The 22,137-nt window shown below is 43.2% G+C and overlaps 1 protein-coding gene across 1 annotated transcript in view; it reads left to right on the top strand.

Moving 5' to 3' along the window:
• The window catches only part of LOC126994842 (chondroitinase-AC-like), a 93,098-nt gene that overhangs the window by 20,942 nt on the left and 50,019 nt on the right, over positions 1-22,137 (top strand). Inside the window, exons 4-5 of the mRNA XM_050854112.1 lie at positions 1,864-1,972; positions 11,474-11,538. Coding sequence (XP_050710069.1) covers positions 1,864-1,972; positions 11,474-11,538 — 174 coding nt within the window. The remainder of the gene's footprint in view (positions 1-1,863; positions 1,973-11,473; positions 11,539-22,137) is intronic.

The raw sequence follows: 22,137 nt of genomic DNA, 5'->3' as shown, positions 1-22,137 counted from the left end.
ATTGAGACGCTATTTGAATGGTCAGCGTCGGGCGCAGCGTCCAGGGATACGCGGGTTCAGGGGGACAGCATGGGCCAAGCTACATGGCTGCACTATAAACACTTGCCTGCGCCATAGCGGGCTGGGGTCGACCATTAGCCCCCATCAAGTAAGCCCACCGACGCCACAGGCGGAGCGTAAACAATAACAAAAAGATATCAAGTTAATACATTCGGAAAGGCGCTAATGCTCATCGGTGGCATAGTTGGTATGCTGCCCTAACTTCTACTCAGAATGCTCGGGTTCGATCCCCGGCACTCAGTGGTGTTCAGTACGGGTGAATAATATATATTTGTAAGCATATTTTTTTGCATAATTATCATGCATTCTAGGTAGTTATATGGTACTTGGCCCCTCCTACCAAGTGGGCATTTGCACAAGGTATCAGAATTCGAAACCTTCCTCGTTGTTGATAGGTTTTATCAGAACTCCCCAGCCGTTCAATCTCCTTAAAGGCACTTTTTTTTGTTGCTCTTTGGCAGCTTTTCGAGAGATCATTGAGCACATTTTATCATGTTCCTTGAGGCGTTATCTCCAAGCCTTAATCGTAAAGCTTTCCCGTCTCATACAAGTAGTGTTCCAGGTGACCATTTTATACTTAAATTTCACTGTGAAATAAAAATAAATGTCACTTCAGCCAGATCTTGTAGTGCTAGGTAATGTGTTCGTCCTTTTAGACATCTGCCAAGAAATTCCAGCGCCGTTAGATTTCTTTGAGCTTTCTCTTGGACGACCCCAGACCGTTAGTGGCGCAGACGAATTATATTTATAGTGACTGCCGTGATACATGATTCTTGTTTGTCCCATGGGGCCTCCAGTGCTCCTATTGACTGAAGTCGCTGAAGTTAGAGTCGATTAAAATTCTAGGCAGCATGTGGATAATCTTTCACCACTCAGCGATGGGTGAAAACTGTCAGCTTGCATCGGTGGAACTCAAACCTAGATCACCTGATTCATCACACAAGCACGCTGACCAGTCGGGCAGCACCTGTCGAATGTACATGAACTCCTCCAATGTTTTTTGGGGGGGCAACGTAAAGTTCGATTGTTTCATGAGAGTATGGTATTTTCTCTGCTGCTTTAGCTGTCATAGTAACACCAAGAACTTTCACCTTTATATGAATAATTGTGTTCAGGATGCTGTCACAAAACTGAGCTACTACCCCTCGTATATCAATGGCCGCCCGCCTCTAACCACTGCCAAAAAGTATCGTTTAGTCGGCTCAACATCTGTGGTCATATGCCGGAGAGAGACAGAAGGGGAAGGAATTATTGGAGAAGGGGACAGATCCCAGGAGACTGGACACAACCCCCGATTAATACCTGGTATCCATTCACTGCTGGGTGGACAGGGGCGTAGGGTATCGGAAAAGCCGACCAAATTTTCCCACTCCGCCCGGGAATCGAACCCGGGCTCTCTCGGTTGTGAGCCGAGTGTGCTAACCACTGCACTACGAAGCCCCCAACCACTGCCAGATGTACCATTTTATCCCCAAAATAGCTTATATTCCCAACTTCATGAGATAGACTACGCAACCATGGAGAATGTTTTTAGTTTCAAAATGCGAATGTTTTAACTGATTATTTATGTCCTTTCCTCATGCAACCAAAATAATGCCCCTCATCATCGTCATCCAGCATGCCTGGAACTTCAATTGTAGAACATACTACAATTGAAGTTCCAGTCTGTAATAGTTGAACAACTAAACGCAACATGCTACTCAAACTTTCTTAAGAGTTTCCATATTAACACACACACACACACACACACACACACACACACACACACACGAAAGACTAATACCTGTCTTTTCCTTACCAAAGACAAGAATCAGTGGGCCCAGTACATGGGCATCCCGCTCGATATGTGGTCGCCTTTAGTACTTTCCAAGGGCATCATCAGTAAGGTCCTGCAAGAGGCAATACTTGACAGGTTAGTAGTCCTGCATGTTTACGATATTTGGTGTTTCAATGAGTTTATGTGCGCGCGCGCGCGCGTGTGTGTGTGTGTGTGTGTGTGTGTGTGTGTGTGTGTGTGTGTGTGTGTGTCTTGGTATTCATTTAGCATATATTGTCGCAATCATAAATTAAGTAAATGGGGCCTACTTTGTATGCAACTTGCATTATCGTATCGGTAAAGCCTTAGAACATATAAGTGAATGAATTAAAGTTTAATAATTTTTTTTTTTCACAACAAGGGAGGCAGCTCAAGGGCAAGAAACAAAAACAGGAAGATATAAACCCGCTAGACGCTGCTCCATCAAAAGAAGCCAAAACGATAAACAAGGAAAGGGGTCAATTTCGGGTGAAGAGGTGTCCTGATACTCTTTTCTTGAAAGAGTTCAAGTCGTAAGAGGGAGGAAACACAAACGAAGGAAGGCTGTTCCAGAGTTTACGAGCAGGAGGGTTACTAGTTATCTATTCCATAAGGTATTGGACACAAGGAGCCTTCAAACCCGCTAACCATGATCTTTACATTTCCGTCCGAGATCGTGCCAAATCTATTTTTCGACTAACCAAAACCTCTTTCATCCATAGCAAATCTCAAAACCTTGCTTTTTCTAATTCTTCTCGGGACTTCTGGCACCTAGCCAAAAATATGTCTTCTTCATCTTTCTCTCCTCTTCTTAACTCTGACGACAGCACCGCCGTCTCATCTATCTCTAAGGCTGAACTCTTCGCTAAAACTTTCTGTAACAACTCCACTTTGGACGATTCTGGGCATATTCCTCCTACTCATCCCCCCTCTGACTCCTTTATGCCTGTTACTAAGATTATTCGGAATGATGTTTTCTACGTCCTCTCCGGACTCAACTCTCAGAAGGCTTATGGACCTGATGGAGTGCCTCCTATTGTCCTTAAAAAACTGTGCCTCCATGCTGACACCCTGCCTGGTCAAACTCTTTCGCCTCTGACTGTCAACATCTACCTTTCCTTCCTGCTGGAAGTATGCATTCATACAGCCTGTGCCTAAGAAGGGTGACCGTTCCAATCCCTCAAACTACCACCCTATAGCTTTACTTTCCTGCCTATCTAAAGCTTTTGAATCAATCCTTAACCGGAAAATTCAAAAGCACCTTCCCACTTATGATTTTTTATCTGGTCCCCAGTATGGGTTCCGCAAGGGGCGTTCACCTGGCGATCTTCTTGCTCTATTAACTGATTCTTGGTTATCCTTTCTTAACCGTTTCGGTGAAACTTTCTCAGTTGCGCTAGACATAACGAAAACTTTCGATAGAGTCTGGCAAGAGTCTTTGCTTTATAAACTGCCCTCTTTCGGATTCTATCCCTCTCTCTGTTCCTTTATCTCCAGTTTCCTTTCCGTCCGTTTTATCTCTGGAGTGGTAGACGGTCACTGTTCTTCCCCTAAACCCATCAACAGTGGTATCCCACAGGGCTCTGTCCTATCACCCGCTCTCTTCCTGTTATTCATCAATGATCTTTTTTCCATAACAAACTGTCCTATCCACTCATACGCTGATGACTCCACTCTGCATTATTCAACTTATTTCAACAGAATACCCTCTCAACAGGAATTACAAGACTCCAGAGAGGAGGCTGCTGAACGCTTAACTTTATTTCTGATTGGGGCAAAAGGAACCTTGTAGCCTTCAATGCCTTAAAAAAAAAAAATCTCCACCCATCGACTCTACATAATCTTCCGAACACTTATCCTATATTTTTCGATAACACTCAGCTGTCACCTTCTTCAACACTAAATATCCTCGGTCTATCCTTATCTCAAAATATCAACTGGAAACTTCCCTTCTCCTCTGTTACTAAATCAGCTTCCTCGAGGTTGGGAGTTCTGTATCGTCTCCGCTAGTTCTTCTTCCCCGCACAGGTGCTCTCCATATATAGGGGCGTTGTCCGCCCTCGTATGAAGTATGCATCTCACGTGTGTGTATGTGTGTGTGTGTGGGGGGGGGGGGGGGGCTCCACTCACACAGCTCTCCTGGACAGAATGGAGTCTAATCTCATCAGCTCTTCTCCTTTTACTGATAGTCTTTTACCTCTTAAATTCCGCCGCCGTGTTGCATCTCTTTCTATCTTCTATCGATAGTTTCATGCAGACTGCTCTTCTGGACTTGCTAACTGCATGCCTTCCCCCCTCCCGCGGCCCCGCTGTACACGACTTTCTACTCATGCTCATCCCTATTCAGTTCAAACCCCTTATACAAGAGTTAACCAGCATCTCCATTCAAGACACCTACCGAACGGGCGTAAGCTACTCCCGGTGAGGTTATATGGGAAGCGAGGAGGGTGCTGAAGCCCTTCAAAGACCCTTCCCATGTCCTCACTAACCGTTTCCCTTTTGTCTCATCAACACCAGAGAGTAGTTCAGCATGTTCTTTAAAGATAGATCCTCTCTCTTTCTACACCACACTACATTCACATACACACCTTTTCCCCAAATTTAAAATTCAAAATGGCACATAAACGAACTGCCTCGGAGTCCTCGTCTGGGGGGGGGAGGGGACCATAAATTCCCCCAGGGAGGACTCCCCTTCTGGCTGCCGACTTGAGAGGTGTCCTGATAACTCCTCAAACCTCCTCCTTATCAATTTCTGCATCATTCGCGGTATTAGTTATAATTTCCATTCTGTGGAACACCATCTCTCTTCCTCTAAACCTCACCTTCTCTTCCTCACCGTGACACAGATTTCTGAGGCTACTGAAAGCAATCTCTACTCTGTTCCCTCCTACTATCTCTTTCCTAAATTTCAATCCAAAGCTGGATGTTCCGCCTACGTGCGGAACGACATCACTTGCTCTCGTGCCCACGACCTTGACTCTTCTGAATTTTCCACCATCTGGCTAAGACTTCATTGTTATTCTATTACTAAATACATCTGTGCTGTCTATCTCTCACCTAACTCTAATAACTTTGTAAAATTCCTTGATGGGCATCTTGACCCACTCTCCCTTCGCTGAAATCTCCGTCTTGGGAGATTTCAATGTTCACCACCAGCTTTGGCTTTCATCCTCTTTCATCCTCTTTCACTGTGAACAAGCCTGCAACTTTGCTCTCTTCAACTACCTAGAGCAGTTGGTTCAGCACCGTACACGTATTCCCGACCGCCTTGGAGACCGGCCCAACATACTAGACCTCTTCCTTATCTCTAACCCTTCTGCTTACTCTGTTAAACTGTTCTCTCCGTTGGGCTCCTCCGATCACAACCTTATTTCTGTATCCTGTCCTATTGCTCCTGTACATCCTCTGAACCCACCGAAGAGGCGATGTTTCTGGCATTTTGCTTCAGGTCGGTGGGACGACCTGAGGATGTACTTTTCCAATTTCCCGTGGAATGATTACTGCTTCCAGGAGAGAGACCCCTCTGTGTGTGTGTGCCCAGCACATCACAGAGGTGATTGTCTCTGGAATGGAGGCATACATTCCACGTTCTTTCTCTACTCCTCATGCTTAAAAGCCTTGGTTTAATCATGCTTGTTCTCGTGCTATTAAAAATAGAGAGGCAGCTCACAAAAGGTACCAGAACCTTCGCACTCCTGCTAACCTTGATCTTTATATTTCAGCCCGGAACTGTGCCAAATCTATTCTTCAACTTACTAAAAGCTCTTTCATAAATAGAACATGTCACCATCCTGCTTTCTCTGTTTCTTCCAGAGACTTTTGGCACCTAGCCAAAAGTATCTCCTCTAATTTAACTTCTTCCTTTTTCCCATCTCTCCTTAACCCTGACGGCAGCACCGCCGTCTCATCTATCTCTAAGGCTGAACTCTTCGCTCAAACTTTATGTAAGAACTCCACCCAGGACGTTTCTGGGCATATTCCTCTTACCCATCCCCCCTCTAACTCCTTTATGCGTGTTATTAAGATTTTTGAGAGTGATGATTTATGTGCCCTCTCTGGCCTCAACTCTCAGAAGGCTTATGGACCTGATGGAGTGCCTCCTATTGTCCTTATAAACTGTGTTTCCGTGCTGACACCCTGCCTGGTCAAACTCTTTCGTCTCTGCCTATCAACATCTACCTTTCCTTCCTGCTGGAAGTACCCCTTCGTATAGCCTGTGCCTAAGAAGGATGACCGTTCAAATCCCTCAAACTACCGCCCTATAGCTTAACTTCCCTATCCACTTCTAACCTTCTATCTGTTCGCCAGTATGGGTTCCGCAAGGGGCGTTCTACTGGTGACCTTCTTGCTCTCTTAACAGTCTGACTCATCGTCATCCTCTCTTAGCCGTTTCGGTGAAATTTCCTCTGTTGCCCTAGGTATATCGAAAGCCTTCGATAGAGTCTGGCACAAGTCTTTGCTTTCTAAACTGCCCTCTCTCGGATTCTATCCCTCTCTCTGTTCCTTCATATCCAGTTTCCTTTCCAGCCGTTCTATCTCTGGGGTGATAGACGGTCATTGTTCTTCCCCTAAACCTATTAACAGTGGTGTTTTACAGGGCTCTGTCCTATCATCCACCCTCTTCCTGTTATTCATTGATGATCTTCTTTCCATAACAAACTGTCCTGCCCACTCATACACCCACGACTCCACTCTGCATTATTCAACTTCTTTCAATAGAAGACCATCCCAACAGGAAGTACATGACTCCAGACTGGTGGCTGCAGAACGCTTAACCTCAGACCGTGCTATCATTTCCGATTGGGGAAGAAGGAACCTTGTGTCCCTCAATTTCTCCACCTATTAATTCGACACAATCTTCCAAACACCTATTCCCTATTCTTCGACAACACTCAGCTCTCACCTTCTTCAACCCTAAATATCTTCGGTCTATCCTTAACTCAAAATCTTAACTGGAAACTTCATATTTCTTCTCTCACTAAATCAGCTTCCTTGAGGTTGGGCGTTCTGTATTGTCTCCGCCAGTTCTTCTCCCCCGCACAGTTGCTATCCATATACAGGGGCCTTGTCCGCCCTCGTATAGAGTATGCATCTCACGTGTGGGGGGGCTCCACTCACAGCTCTATTGGACAGAGTGGAGTCTAAGGCTCTTCGTCTCATCAGCTCTCCTCCTCTAACTGATAGTCTTCTACCTCTTAAATTCCGTCGCGATGTTGCCTCTCTTTCTATCTTCTATCGATATTTTCACGCTGACTGCTCTTCTGAACTTGCTAACTACATGTCTCCCCCCCCCCCCTCCCGCAGCCTCACCTCACACGACTTTCTAATCAAGCTTATCCCAATACTGTCCAAACCCCTTATGCAAAAGTTAACCAGCATCTTCACTCTTTCATCCCTCACGCTGGTAAACTCTGGAACAATCTTCCTTCATCTGTATCTCCTACCTACGACTTGAACTCTTTTAAGTAGAGGGTATCTGGACACCTCTCCCCCCCGAAATTGACCTATCTTTTTGGCCACTCCTCTGTACTCTATTCAGGAGCAGTAAGTAGCGGACTTTTTTTTCATTATTGTTTTCTTTTTTCACGCCCTTGAACTGTCTCCTATTCTGTAAAAAAAAACAAAAAAAATCTGGAACAGCCTTCCTTCATCTGTATTTCCTCCTTGACCTTGACTCTTGACCTCTTTCAAGAAGAATGTATCAAGACACCTCTCCACCCGAATTTGATCTCTCTTTTGGCTACTCTTTACTTTTATCTATTATGGGAGCGGCGAGAAGCGGGCTTTTTTTTTTGTACTCTTTTTGTTGCCCTTGAGCTGTGTCCTTTGATGTAAAAAAAATGATGTCGGTTAAGGTTCGTTTTTTTTAATGTGCCAGTCTTTCATTACCTATCTTATGACACATCACTAGCTCTTCATATATCTTTTCTACAAAAGTTCTTCAATCATGTAAACGCTTATTAAATCAAATTCAAGGACTATTTTTTTTTTTATTGTTGAAAATAGGGAATAATATTCACTAAAGCGCAGCCTTCTCTGGCAGCGGTCGCGGCGGTGGTCCAGCCGGTGTTGCGAGAAATACCTCCTCGCAGAAATAAGTCGTATATACATGATGGGGTCGAGGGGGGGGAGCCCCTCCGTTAGAGATTAGGTATGTAAAGTTCGGTTGGAGTAGTTTAAATATGCTCCCCCACCCGACGGGTCCACGAAAGGCATTGAAAAATCAATCATTATGTGATTTCCGGAGAAAAATACTATTTCCATGTTAAAACCACCAAAAAACACCCAGAATTAAAATATTATTGTTCAAGTCTGAGCAACGTTAATGAAACGAGTCTCTACCTTGATGTCTATGAAAGGGCGTCAAGGAAAAATGTAAAACTAGTATAGATTCATACAGTCCCCTCGATGAGCAGACATCGATATGAAAAATATACGTGACCGTAAAATATGGAGAATAAAAAAGGAAAAGGTGGGACACGAATAATACCTTATGAGGAAACAGATTGCTGATGACGTTTGTTTTGAACTTTCCAATGCCAACAAAATAAACTATCTCATCCTGAAGCACATTACACATTTTAATGAAATTGGGGATAGAAGAAGTGAAAAAAATATTAATTGCTCAAAAACGTTTTTGAAAATATTAATTGCTCAAAAACGTTTTTGAAAAGCACGCTCATGGAATTGTAAATAATGGCGTGTTCATCGAATAGGCTGAAATTGAGTTGGTAACGCATCATGTGAGGGGTGCCCATTAGAATTCACTTCCGCCTTCAAGAATGGCAAAGTGGCATGTTGAGATTGGGTTGTTGAAATTTATTAAGTTAAAAGAGCGATCTAAAATTTAAGATGATGTGGAGCGGCAATTCCTTAACAGAGCGCCCTTCAGGGATATTCGTGGAACAGTTTTACTAATGTGATACTCAAAAGTCAATTTGGAGTCCAATAATACCAAAATTAATTTTAACTTTCAAAAATTGATTATTTGGTTGTCCTTGAGCGACTAAAATGATACTGCTAATCTTGGCAGGGTGTAATTTTATGCAACAACGCTGACACCAAGAAAAAAATCATGTCAAGATTTGCATTCAAATGAGTTGCCACAAGAGGCCTACTTTGAGGATCAAAAACAGGAGAGATTGCAGAAGAATAATCGATTTAGGCCATTCAATGAAAGGAAATGCCACGCCAGATATTACAAGTACAGAAAATGAAAATGAAAGAGGAACAAGACCTCTACCCTGAGGAACACCGATTTTGACGAGTAAAACTGCTAATATATTCTTCATTGGCAACGCGTTGGTGCCTGTCAAGTAAAATCAAATAAAACATAAACTGAGTCATTAATCTCTCTCTCTCTCTCTCTCTCTCTCTCTCTCTCTCTCTGCTTATACGAAACTTTATACATTCTGTGTATATTTACTTTCAATATAAGGGTTGAATAGATAGATTCCATATAATTAATATAATTTAAAAAATGAGGAATGAGTGGATCAGCTGTCAGCTGTGTGTAGCACACGAGAGCGCGGGATGAGGGGGAGCGGACAGCCAGGCAAGGTGGGCTATGAGCCAGGGCAATTTCCATCCTGGCCGTGAAGGAAGTGACCTGGGGTCAGACCTTCAGCACACTCCCGGGAGGCTAAACTCATCGGTCAAGCATATACGCCTTTTCACTCAGTGGTGGATCAGGTAGAAGTGGAGGTGATAGTACGTCACGGGGAGGTTGCGCGAATAGGCAAGAATTTTGGGCCGGTCGTGAGTTGACCTTCCTTTCTTTAGATCGTGCACTGGCTCACACCACCCTTTATCCCTCCCCTTCTTTATTTCATCCACCCTCCTGGGGACTGCACCAGCCAGACACCCTAAGCAGTGTAATACCACGGTGGTTGTTGCAGTATTGACGATCCCCTTTCCAGATGGGCTTTTTCCCATCAGGAGGAATGATATCAGGGTGCCATATGGCAGTCAATGCCGCATGTAACCCTCGGATCATGGCATCACCTCCAGCACTGATGTGGAAATGCACCTTGTTTCAAGTGCCTCTCCACCACATAACTTTGCTTACAGTCTCTCTGACCTCGCAAAGAAAGGATGAACAATCGTCGATTGGCCACCTGCAACACAGAAACTGGGAGCTGGCCACTTAGAGGGCCTGCGTGTACGACTGCTCAAAATATTCTGCCCTTCAATGTTCGTCATAATGATGGTTGAAACATGGCTTTCATTTCAAGAAACACAGTCTTAATAAGTATCTCTCTCTCTCTTAATTTATCTTAGCCTAATTTGTTTTACCTCTAAATGAAAATGATTGCATAATTGTTTCGTTATTTATGTCATTTGATCGAAAGCTTCTATTTTGATGAAACATTTTTTTTGTGTGTGTAATAACATTACACATTCAACGTATTTTATAAGTAATGTGTAATTATCATAAAGTAATTATGATAATTATCATAAAGTAATATGTAATTATCAAAATATAAGAAGGTACCTGATTTTATTTACCTCTAAATAAAAATACTTGTATGATAATTTCGTCATTAATGTTACTTAATAGAATTATTCTATGTTGCTGAAATAATTATATATCTTTGTTGTGAATCGAAGAATAAATTGTTAGTAGTTGGTGCGATTTTAATGAACTGGGTTCTTACGTTAATTTTGCGGGTTTCCCCTTTATTTTTAACAGCACGAGAGCAGCGGTGCGCCTCCGGCCCAGAGATAATCACCTGCGTGATTATCAAAATATAAGGAGTTGCCATACACTTACACTACGTTAAAACATTTAAAATTACACATTCATTGTATTTTATTAAGAAACTTACTTTCTTATCATCTTTTTTTTAATTACACGAGTATTTCGGTATAAAGGCATTTTAGAGATATGTCGACACACGGGTACAAGATATGATTTTCTTCATTCAAAATTATATGTTTTCTTGCACCAAGCCTCTATTTTCATAAGCATGACTATAGTGTATATGAACATCTCAGCTAGATGGATATTCATTCTCTTAGCATGAGTCCTTGCTCATCGTTTAGTCTTCCCTACATGTATAATTATATTACCAGCATATTTCCTCACATGTTTATGTCACACAATTTTTGATGGGGTCATTATATGCTCTCTGTTGTACGTGATTTTATTCATATTACGGCTTTCACTTCTTTTCAACTTGAGTTTACATTATTATTATATCCTTAGTAGTTTTTGCGTGTGTTTTATCCCTGTGTATATTTTCAGCTCTCTAGCTACTTTGGTCATTAAACCATTGATCATTATTATTATTATTATTATTATTATTATTATTATTATTATTATTATTATTATTATTATTATTATTATTATTATTATCATTATTAATAATATTTATTATTATTATTATTATTATTATTATTATTATTATTATTATTATTATTATTGTTATTGTTATTATTATTATTATTATTATTATTATTATTATTATTATTATTATTATTATTATTATTATTATTATTATTATTATTATTATTATTATTATTATTATTATTATTATTATTATTTTCACCATTATTATTGTTACTATTGTTATCATTACTGTCTACAAACTGAATAATAACTCCAGTCTTCTACAGGTACTGGATGAACACTCCTGCGGGACCGGTGTGGAACCTGACTCAGTTTACGGGAGCCATGTCAGGTTAGACTACATGAATCTAGAGTTCAGACTCACTAAGAGAGTTCGCAAGAATTATTTACTCAGGGCAAACTCTCCCTATGTCGTCAGTTCTATCGGCACCTCACACTGCAAGTGACGCCATCGTTCCCAGAGACAATCACTGTTCGTTACAAGTGTTGCTCCAAGGATCCAGAAACAGTCACTACGCACTACACATGTTGCTACAAGGACCCTGAGACAGTCACTACGCGCTACACATGTTGCTACAAGGACCCTGAGACAGTCACTATGCGCTACACATGTTGCTACAAGGACACTGAGACAGTCACGACGCGCTTCACATGTTGCTCACGACACTGAGACAGTCACGACGCGCTTCACATGTTGCTCACGACACTGAGACAGTCACGACGCGCTACAAATGTTGCCAAGTCACGACGCGACACATGTTGCTCACGACACTGAGACAGTCCTGAGACAGTCACGACGCGCTTCACATGTTGCTCACGACACTGAGACAGTCACGACGCGCTTCACATGTTGCTCACGACACTGAGACAGTCACGACGCGCTTCACATGTTGCTCCAACGACACTGAGACAGTCACGACGCGCTACACATGTTGCTCCAACGACACTGAGACAGTCACGACGCGCTTCACATGTTGCTCACGACACTGAGACAGTCACGACGCGCTTCACATGTTGCTCACGACACTGAGACAGTCACGACGCGCTACATATGAGTCGAAGAACCTCGAGTTGAGTTTAGTCAAACCATGCGCACAAAATATAGGACACAAAGAACCTTATAAATGATCTAGACCCTATAGAAGTTGGTTCAGCACTTTACACGGTACCTGAGCACCTTGGAAAGACATACACTACTATAATCCACTTCCTAACTTTATGTAATTCAGCATACTCTGTCAGTACTCATCGTTGGGCTTCTCTTATCCTAATCTTACCTCAATATTTTCACTTATTGTTCAAGTACACCCTCTAGACCTATCCTATAGAAGCGGTGCTTACGGCACTACGCCACAACTCGGTGAAAGACATTAATTATTTTCTTCTGACTTTCCGTGGAATTAGCATTACCTCCAAGTCAGAGACCCCTCTGTCTGTGACCAGTGCATTACAAAGGTCACCTACCTTGACAGCGCAAAGAGATGCTTCCGTAACGACTTTGATCAACATCTTTGCCTAATACCTAGTCCATACAAACGATGAAAAGTGACGGAGCAAGGACACACCCCACCCTTACTCGTCAATTTTAGAAGGAAAAAGCTAAAGTCGCCTCCCTCACACTTCACAGCACACAGTCCCAGACTAAAGACCAGTCATCAGGTCAGTAATCCTTGTAGAAATCCTACGGATCCGTAGAATGTCCTCACGATGCACTGAATCAAAAGCTCTCTTGAGATCCACATAGGCTGCCAGTCCTGTCGAAACTCGCACCGGTGTTCCACGAGGATATGGAGTGTTGGGATTCTGTCAATTGTTGACCTGCCTGGCGTGAACCCTGATAGCTCAGGTCTCTGAACTTTAGAAGGTGACATCGATTTCGCATCAGTAGCAGATGGACAAAAATTTAGCCCAGCAAAATGAGCAGTATAAAATCAATATAAACCACGGTAATTGTTTCAGTCCTATCGGAACGATTTTCGTTCCATATAGGTACAACCAACCTCTTTTTACGCAGTCAAGAGGAATGGCACCGGACTGCCACACGGCAGACAGCACTGTATTCCACCCATGGATTTACCCTCGGATTTCAGCATATCGGCACTGATATTACATTGCCCAGCTACCTTTACATCTTACAATTTCCTCACCTCCGCATGAGCGAGTGAAATTTCGTCTGTCGGTGAACCAGCAGCCGCCATTTGCATCTCTGCCAGAGGGAGCTGTCCTCTTGAGGGCTTTGCATTGTACTGATCCCCAAAGTACTCGGGCCATCAAACCCGATACGCATACGAATGTGGTCTTATCTGCCCATCAGCCGTTCGGATAGTGCTCGCCTGAGATTTGCATTTGGAGCGGAGCTTTTTCCAGATCGGAAAGCAGGTCGTTTGTATTTTGACAACTCTCGACATCCTCAGTGATACCTTTGACAAACCTCTCATTATCTTTATGGAGGTTCTAGTCCTTCGTGACAGAGTTCTGTATCGATCAAAGTTCCCAGCCAGCCTGGCAGTACAACTCTCCTCTTTGTTATTAAGTGTATCCCTCTAAGGAACTCCATTTCTAAACCTTGCCCGCTCTCCAATGAACTATTCGGCAGCTTTAAAAGTTTCACGTCCAGAGTTCCTTCACAATATCAAGCACTTCTACCCTATTTGATATATCCACTGCACACTCCTGACCACACGCCCGGTCAATCAGTTTCTCAGGATGGAATCACGGAGAGTTGCATCTGGAGATTGTCTTGGATCTAATGCGTATCTTCAGTTTTGCAACTTTAAGTCTGAGGTCGATCGTAAAGATTTTCAGAAAACTCTAAACTTTTAACTGATCCTCCAGTGAGTACTAACACAGATGTGGTCAAGCTCCTTTGACACACCGCCATCACTGTTATATCAAGTCAAGCGGTCAGGCTAGGGTGTCTGGAACAGTGATCAACACTCCTCAGCATCCTTGACTTTGCAAAGTTCAGAAGGAGAAAACTGTTTATGTTTCTGCTGCGAGAGAATAAACTCTGCGCCAGTAGATGTAATGAAGTCGCCCAAGATAATGGGTGTCACACGGGGTCGACTGTAGGGTCGAGTTTGGCATGTAACATCTCCCCTTAAAATTCATACATCTCGGCAAGGGCGTATGCTATAAAAAGATATACGAAGCCCAAGGTGTGCTTCAACCTCTCCAGCAGCATATGTTCATCAACCAGAGTAACCCAAACCCCCAATGACTGCAATCGGCGAGAAACGGCAGCTATTCCTTTGAAACGGGCTCCATCGCATTAGCCCAACCAGATAGTAGGTACAAAAACACCACTGATCGATCCATTGCCAGGTCTCCTCGTCTCAGAGAACCCCACTGTGCCTCCTGAGTTGAACTGACAGATGTGAATGTAGCTGGTCCTCTGAGAGGCTCAGAATGTTCTAGGCACTCACACGGAGAGCCCGCCGGAGGTGCACCCAGGAATATGATGAGATTGGTGGGGGAGGAGTGCTCTCCTCTTCCCCGACCCCAGACATATCACAGTATTGGATGCCGCATAATGGGTGCCTTATGAATTAAATTCTACATACACTTTTCCACACCGCCAGCATCCACGGAGCCCTACAAGGGGATGCTGGTCCTTTGGCCCAACAGCCCCAGGAGTAGCAGGAGAGTATACGTAGCCACCACATGACAGTGGTGGTCGTTTGGCACAGGTGGACTAACCGGTTGACCTCTCCGAGCCGGAAGGCCAAGCGACTTGGCCGGAATAACACAAGGATACATAAGGACATAAGGACACTGCAAAATTAGGGTAGGAGGTGGCTGAGTGGTTAGCGTGCGGGCCCTGCATTCACCGCGCCATGGACAACGTAGGTTTGAATCCCCACACTACCACCTGGGATTTTTCAGTCACCGCAGAATGGCCTAAGACTACCCACATGCTGAATAAGAAAACGTCCAAGTGAAACAAGAATGAGTTCCGGGGGGGAGGATGAGCCAAGCATAACTGGCGCCACTGTAAAGAAAATGGCCTGTGCCATGACGAGCCTGGGCCGACCACAAGGCCCCTGAAGAAAACCTACCGACGCTACAGGCGGAGATGAAAAAAAAAAGACCAGACGGCCTACACAAGGTAGCTCCTGAAGATAGTTTGCTCAGCAATTTCCCTTCCTATGCGTAAATGCATATAATCTCTGATGAAAGATTTCGATTGTGTTTACCGTAACTACATACCTGCTCAGTTTGTTTCACTCGTCCACTTTTCTGTTCGTGAACCAGTTTTTACCCATTTCTTTTCGAAACTTGACTTTATCTAACTTTTGCCGATCACTGCGTGTTCTCACATTTATCCATATAACACCTTAAACCATTCCCCACGCAGTCTACGCCTTTCCAAGACCACCTTAGGTCGCTTAATCTATCCCTGTACATAAGTTTCTAAGTCTCTACCAGAGCCATGTGAAGTCCTGTTGCTTACACTTATTGAAATAACAACCCAAGGCTCTATTTGCGCGGTTTCTAGCGATAATATATTCAGCTGTGGATATCGCACTCACTCCCAAAAGTCTCTCGCAGCTCGAGTGATTAAGGGGTGTGATATTTAATGTGGAATTGTTTGTGAGGTTATTTATTCACTTTTTCTTCTTTGGGGAGGTGATGACTGAGAGATTAGCGTGCTGGCGCGGCGTTCAAGAATGCGTAGGTTCGCGTCCCGTCCGCAGCGACAGAGAAGCAGGCAATTTTTCAGCCATCGCCGTGTGGTCGAAGACTACCCACATGCTATCCTGAAGACCATCTTTCAATCCGAACTGTAGATTCCCTTGAAAAGAGGATCAAGGATGAGCTCCAGGGGTCAGCATGAGCCAAGCAAGACGAGATCACTGTAAGCACGACCCTGCGCCACAACGGGATAAGGCCGACCACCAGGCTCCACGAAGAAAGCCTACCGGCGCCACAGGCTGAAACGTTAAAAAAAAAAAAAAACTAAGGACGTTACATTTATCGATATTAAATTTCACCATTCATTTGTCGGCCCACTCGTACAGGACGTTTCAATCCTCCTGGAGAATATCGGTATCATTGTCCGTGTTGATCACTGACTTCGGCAAACTTTCCTATGTTACTGGTTATATCGTAGTCGAGATCATTAATGTGTATGACAAACAACAATGAACCCAACACTGATCTCTGTTTAACTCCATTAGTAACTCGGTCTCAATCCGATATGTCATCACTAACCTGAACCTTCTGCATTCTCTCTCTAAGCATTCCCTCGATCTCTATACCATTGGTCTTTATTATAGTGAGTAGTCTTTATTGAGGCACTTTGTCGAATGTCTTACTAAAATCGAGATGAACAATATAATTATTTTCGTCCTTAAACATTATCATAAATATATTCTCTTTTTCTGCCTCGTACACATTTTGATAAAACGTGAAAAGATTAGTTAAGCAAAATTTAACCTCAATCTATCCATGCTGGGGGTACTGATGAGGTCGTGTTTTCTAGAAGGTTGCGGATATATTTTGCTTTAAAAGTCTCGAACAATTTTCCTACGAGTAACGCTAAACTGCTAGGGCGGTAATTTGACATAACTGATTTATTACCCTCCTTATAAATCGGCACATTAGCTTCTTCCCATACTGATGGTACTACGTCTGCCTCAAGAGAATATCTAAAGATGATGGCCAGTTGTCTAGACATATGATTCAAGATTCCTTGAGAAGCGGCTGGAAAATTTCATTTGGGCCGGGAGACTTACTTTTCTTTAGTTTATCTATCTGTTTAGCGACATCCTCCCTGGCTGTTCTCTTATCACATAACATTTCATCTTCCCTTTCCATGAGCATCTGGGTTGCTTCAGGGTAAGACGATGTTTGTTGCAAATACCATCAAGAGGTAGGCCCTACTCCTTTAATGTTGTCTTTGTGTCCTTATTGTCGAGGGGCTTACCATCCTGAGGTATAAATGGCCCTGTATCATTCCTTGCTTTTGTACTGTACATTTCGTTAAATGACATTGCATCCTCCTTCGCGTGCCTCGCTATTCTGATTTCATACGTATGTCTTTTTTTTTTCTTTTTTTTTTTTTTGCTTTCCTTGTATCGTTTTTCACTTCCCTTACTACTAAATATATCGCTTTCTGATGTCAGGTTTTCTCTTTCTTAATCATTTTATATTCCACGCCAGTTTTTTGCTTTGTAGAGTTAGTCATCCATCCCAAGTCCGTATTGGGAGCATGCACGAACACCCGAAAAACTGCCAGACTCACTGGCTGACTGAATTCCACAGAATTAGTTATACTCGGTCAGCGGGAAAATGAAATACGTCAAATGTATGTTGTTAAACTATTATATTATTATGAACGTTTTTATTGACCCTCGTTAAGCGTAGATCAAGAAATATCGTAAAATAAGCCACGTATATGATCTTAGCCACGGGATGTATAACCACTTTCTGAAGGATGCTATTGTTCTTATCTTTATGAGCTAATTCATTCACTTAAATTATACAATTAAGCAGAAAAGTTAGAAATTCTGGCGTATATAGAATAAACAGAGATGTTTTGATGCAAAATTTTAATAGGATATTGGTGAAGATTTGACCTTCAAGCCGTAAACAAAATGTCGCCATCGGTGGGTAAATAGAGGTTTGCCAAATCGACTGCTGACAAGGAAAAGAGTTAAGAGAGAATATAGTTGAGATGATAAATAGTATGCACCTACCGGTGAGAGGTGTCTTGATAACTCCTCAGACATTTTTCTTATCAACTTCTGCAACATTCGCGGTCTTCGTTCCAATTTCCATTCTGTGGAGCACCCTCTCTTCTCCTCTAAACCTAACCTTCTCTTCCTCACCGAAACACAGGTTTTTGAGCCTATTAATAACAATCTCTACTCTGCTCTCTCCTACTATCTTTATAATAAATTTCAATCACAAGATGGATGTTGCGCCAACGTGCACAATGACATCACTTGCTCTCGTGCCCACGACCTTGACTAAGACTGCACTGTCATTCTATTACTAAATACATTTGTGTTGTTTATCTCTCACCTAGCGCTGCTATCTATGTAAGATTCTTTGACTACTTGAACTCTAAAGAGGAGCACATCTTGACTCACTCTCCCTTCGCTGAAATCTCCAGCCTAGAAGATTTCAATGTTCACCACCAGCTTTGGCTTTCATCCTCTTTCACTGACCAGCCTGGTGAACAAGCCTACAACTCTGCTCTCCTCAATGATCTAGAACGGTTGGTTCAGCACCCAACACGTATGCCCGACCGTCTTGCAGACACGCCCAACATACTAGACCTCTTCCTTACCATTAACCCTTCTGCTTACTCTGTCAAATTGTTCTCTCCGTTGGGCTCCTCGGATCACAACCTTATTTATTTATTTATTTTTTTTTTTTTACATGTGGCCTATAGCAGCAGTAGGCTATTACGTTGCAGCCTGATGGCTGGTCCGAGCCCGTCGTGGCCCAGGCAATTGTTTATAGTGGCGCCATTAGTATTGGCTCATGCTTCCCCCCGGAGCTCATTTTCTATTTCACTTGCTCTGCACAGCTTCTTCTAGAGTCCGGGTTGATAGGTGGTCTTCAGGACAGCATGTGGGTAGTCTTAGGCCACTCGGCGGTGACTGAAAAATCCCAGGTGGTTAGCGGTAGATTCGAACTCGCATCATGGACAGCGCACGGAATGCGGGGCCGGCACGCTAACCACTCAGCCACCGCCTCCCCAATTATGTCCTATCGCTCCTGTACATCCTCTGGACCCACCGAAGATGCGATTCTTTTGGCATTTTGCTTCCGCTGGGTGGGACGACCTGAGGATGTACTTTTCTGATTTCCCGTGGAATGATTACTGTTTCCAGGAGAGAGACCCCTCTGTGTGTGCCCAGCGCATCACGGAGGTGATTGTCTCTGGAATGGAGGCATACATTCCACGTACTTTCTCTATTCCTCATGCTAAAAAGCCTTGGTTTAATCACGCTTGTTCTCGTCCTGTCAGAGATAAGAGAGGCAGCTCACAAAAGGTACCAGAGCCTTCGAACTCCCGCTAACCACGATCTTCATATTTCCGCCCGGAATCGTGCTAAATATATTCTTCGACTTACCAAAAGCTTTTTCATCCATAGTAAATGTCAAAACCTTGCTTTTTCTGATTTTTCCAGAGCTAAAAATATATCCTCCAACCTCACTTCTTTCCCTCCTCTCCTTAACTCTGACGGCAGCACCGCCGTCTCATCTATCTCTTAGGCTGAACTCTTCACTCAAACTTTCTGTAACAACTCCACTCTGGATGATTCCGGGCATGTAACTCCTTCTCATCCCCCCTCTGACTCCTTTATGCCCGTTATTAAGATTCTTAAGAATGATGTTTTCTATGCCTTCTCTGGCCTCAACTCTCAAAAGGTTTATGGACCTGATGGAGTGCCTACTTTCGTCCTTAAAAAAACTGTGCCTCCATGCTGACACCCTACCTGGTCAAACTCTTTCGCCTCTGCGTGTCAACATCTACTTCTCCCTGTGCCTAAGAAGGGTGACCGTTCCATTCCCTCAAACTACCGCCCTATAGCTTTACTTTCCTGTCCATCTAAAGCTTTTGAATCAATCCTTAACCGGAAGATGCAAAAGCACCTTTCCACTTCTGACCTTCCATCTGATCGCCAGTATGGGCTCCGCAAGGGGCGTTCTACTGGCGATCTTCTTGCTCTCTTAACTGATTCTTGGTCATCCTCTCTTAGCCGTTTCGGTAAAACTTTTTCAGTTGCGCTAGACATATCGAAAGCTGCGATAGGGTCTGGCACAGCTCTTTGCTTTCTAAACTGCCCTCTTTCGGATTCTATCCCTCTCTCTGTTCCTTTATCTGCAGTTTACTTTCCGGCCGTTCTATCTCTGCTGTGGCAGACGGTCACTGTCTTTCCCCTAAACCTATCAGCAGTGGTGTTCCACAGGGCTCTGTCCTATCACCCACTCTCCTATTACTACTCTCCTATTATTATTACTCACCTATTATTCATCAATGATCTTCTTTCCATAACAAACTGTCTTATCCACTCATACGCTGACGACTCCGCTGACGACTCCATTCTTCATTATTCAACTTCTTTCAACAGAATACCCTCTCAAAAGGAATTAAAAGACTCCAGACTGAAAGCTGCAGAACGCTTAAACCTCAGACCTTGCAATCGTTTCCGATTGGGGTAAAATGAACCTGGTGTCCTTCAATGCCTCAAAAACTCAATTTCTCCACCTATCAACTCGACACAATCTTCCAAACACCTATCGCCTATTCTTCAACAACACTCAACTGTCACCTTCTTCAACACTAAACATCCTCGGTCTATCCTAAACTCAAAATCTTAACTGGAAACTTCACATCTCTCTCACTCAGTCAGCTTCGACGAGGTTGGGCGTTCTGTATCGTCCCCGCCAGTTCTTTTCCCCCGCACAGTTGTTATCCATATACAGGGGCCTTGTCCGCCCTCGTATGGAGTATGCATCTCATGTGTGGGGGAGGTCCACTCACACAGCTCTGTTGGACAGAGTGGAGTGTAAGTCTCTTCGTCTCATCAGCTCCCCTCCTATTACTGATAGTCTTCTACCTCTTAAATTCCGCCCCCATGTTGCCTCTCTATCTTATATCGATATTTTCTCGCTGACTGCTCTTCTGAACATGCTAACTGTATGGCTCCCCCTCTAACGCGGCATCGCCACACACGAGTTACTACTCAATCTCATCCCTTTACTGTCCAAATCCCTCACGCACGAGTTAACTAGAATTTTCACTCTTTCATCTCTCTCGCTAGTAAACTCTGGAACAATCTTCACTCATCTGTATTTCCTCCTGCCTACGACTTGAACTCTTTCAAGAGGAAGGTATCAGGACACATCTCCTCCCGAAATTAACCTATCTTTCGGCGACTTATCTTGACTCTTTTGTTGGAGCAGTGAGTAGCGGGCTTTGTTTTTCATTATAGTTTCCTCTGTTTTTTTTTTTTTTTTTGTGCTCCTGAACTGTTTCTTCTGCTGTTAAAAAAAAATCCTCATGCCTCTCAAAGAATGTTTATCTTATCACTCTACAAATGAATTGGCTTCGCTTACTCGCAAAATTATACTTCTAGTTGAAAAACACGATTTATTAGCATTTATATGTTTATATGATAATATTGTTAGCGTTTAATACACCTCCGGAGGTGTGTTAGTAGTTATTTAACAACAAATTTAGTGTCACAAGGCGCAACGAAAAACTTTGTGAACGCGTGCACTAACTCGTGCCGTCATCATATAGTTGGTGGTTATTATCGCGGAGCATTGGTAATCGCACTGATCAGCCTTGTCGCTTGATCTCGATGGAATTAATATATGTTAAGTAACCGTAGTATAATCATTAGTTGCGGCGATAATTCCTCGTTACAAGGGTGTTTTTTCGTCTGTAGATTTACGTCTTTCTGGTGCTAATATAACACAACTGAGTGAATAAAATGATTTTGTAACCCATTCCGCTGCAGGACTATCAGTCAGTTTAAATGCTGTGGCTGACGTCACAGTCCTATTCAAATGAGGGAATAATAATTCCAGGTGGTAGTTTGAGTATAATTGGCAGTAAAAATATGTAAAATTAAAATAGCTGCCAAAATTAATACGTAAACCACATACTGCGACAGCTTGGCTAAGTAGAAAATATATGAGGATGGGAGGTATTTATTTAAAAAATGAGTGTATGCACCAGTCTGCTTCGAGGCTTCGAGGCGTGTCACTAATGGAGCCTGTTTGCACATAATCCATTGGCAAATAGTGATACTGTAGAAATGGACAGTCCAATCCGCCGTGCTGTTTGGCGATAAATGAGGCCTTCAGTGTAAAGGATAACAATGACTTTGCGCCGGTTTTGCGGGGTCTCCACTGAGACTAACGTGAGCATGACTTACTGCGACCATCAAATCAACACAGG

The sequence above is a fragment of the Eriocheir sinensis genome, unplaced genomic scaffold (assembly GCF_024679095.1).
Source record: "Eriocheir sinensis breed Jianghai 21 unplaced genomic scaffold, ASM2467909v1 Scaffold891, whole genome shotgun sequence".
Lineage (NCBI taxonomy): Eukaryota > Metazoa > Arthropoda > Malacostraca > Decapoda > Varunidae > Eriocheir > Eriocheir sinensis.
This window is presented reverse-complemented; position numbering and strand designations above follow the sequence as displayed.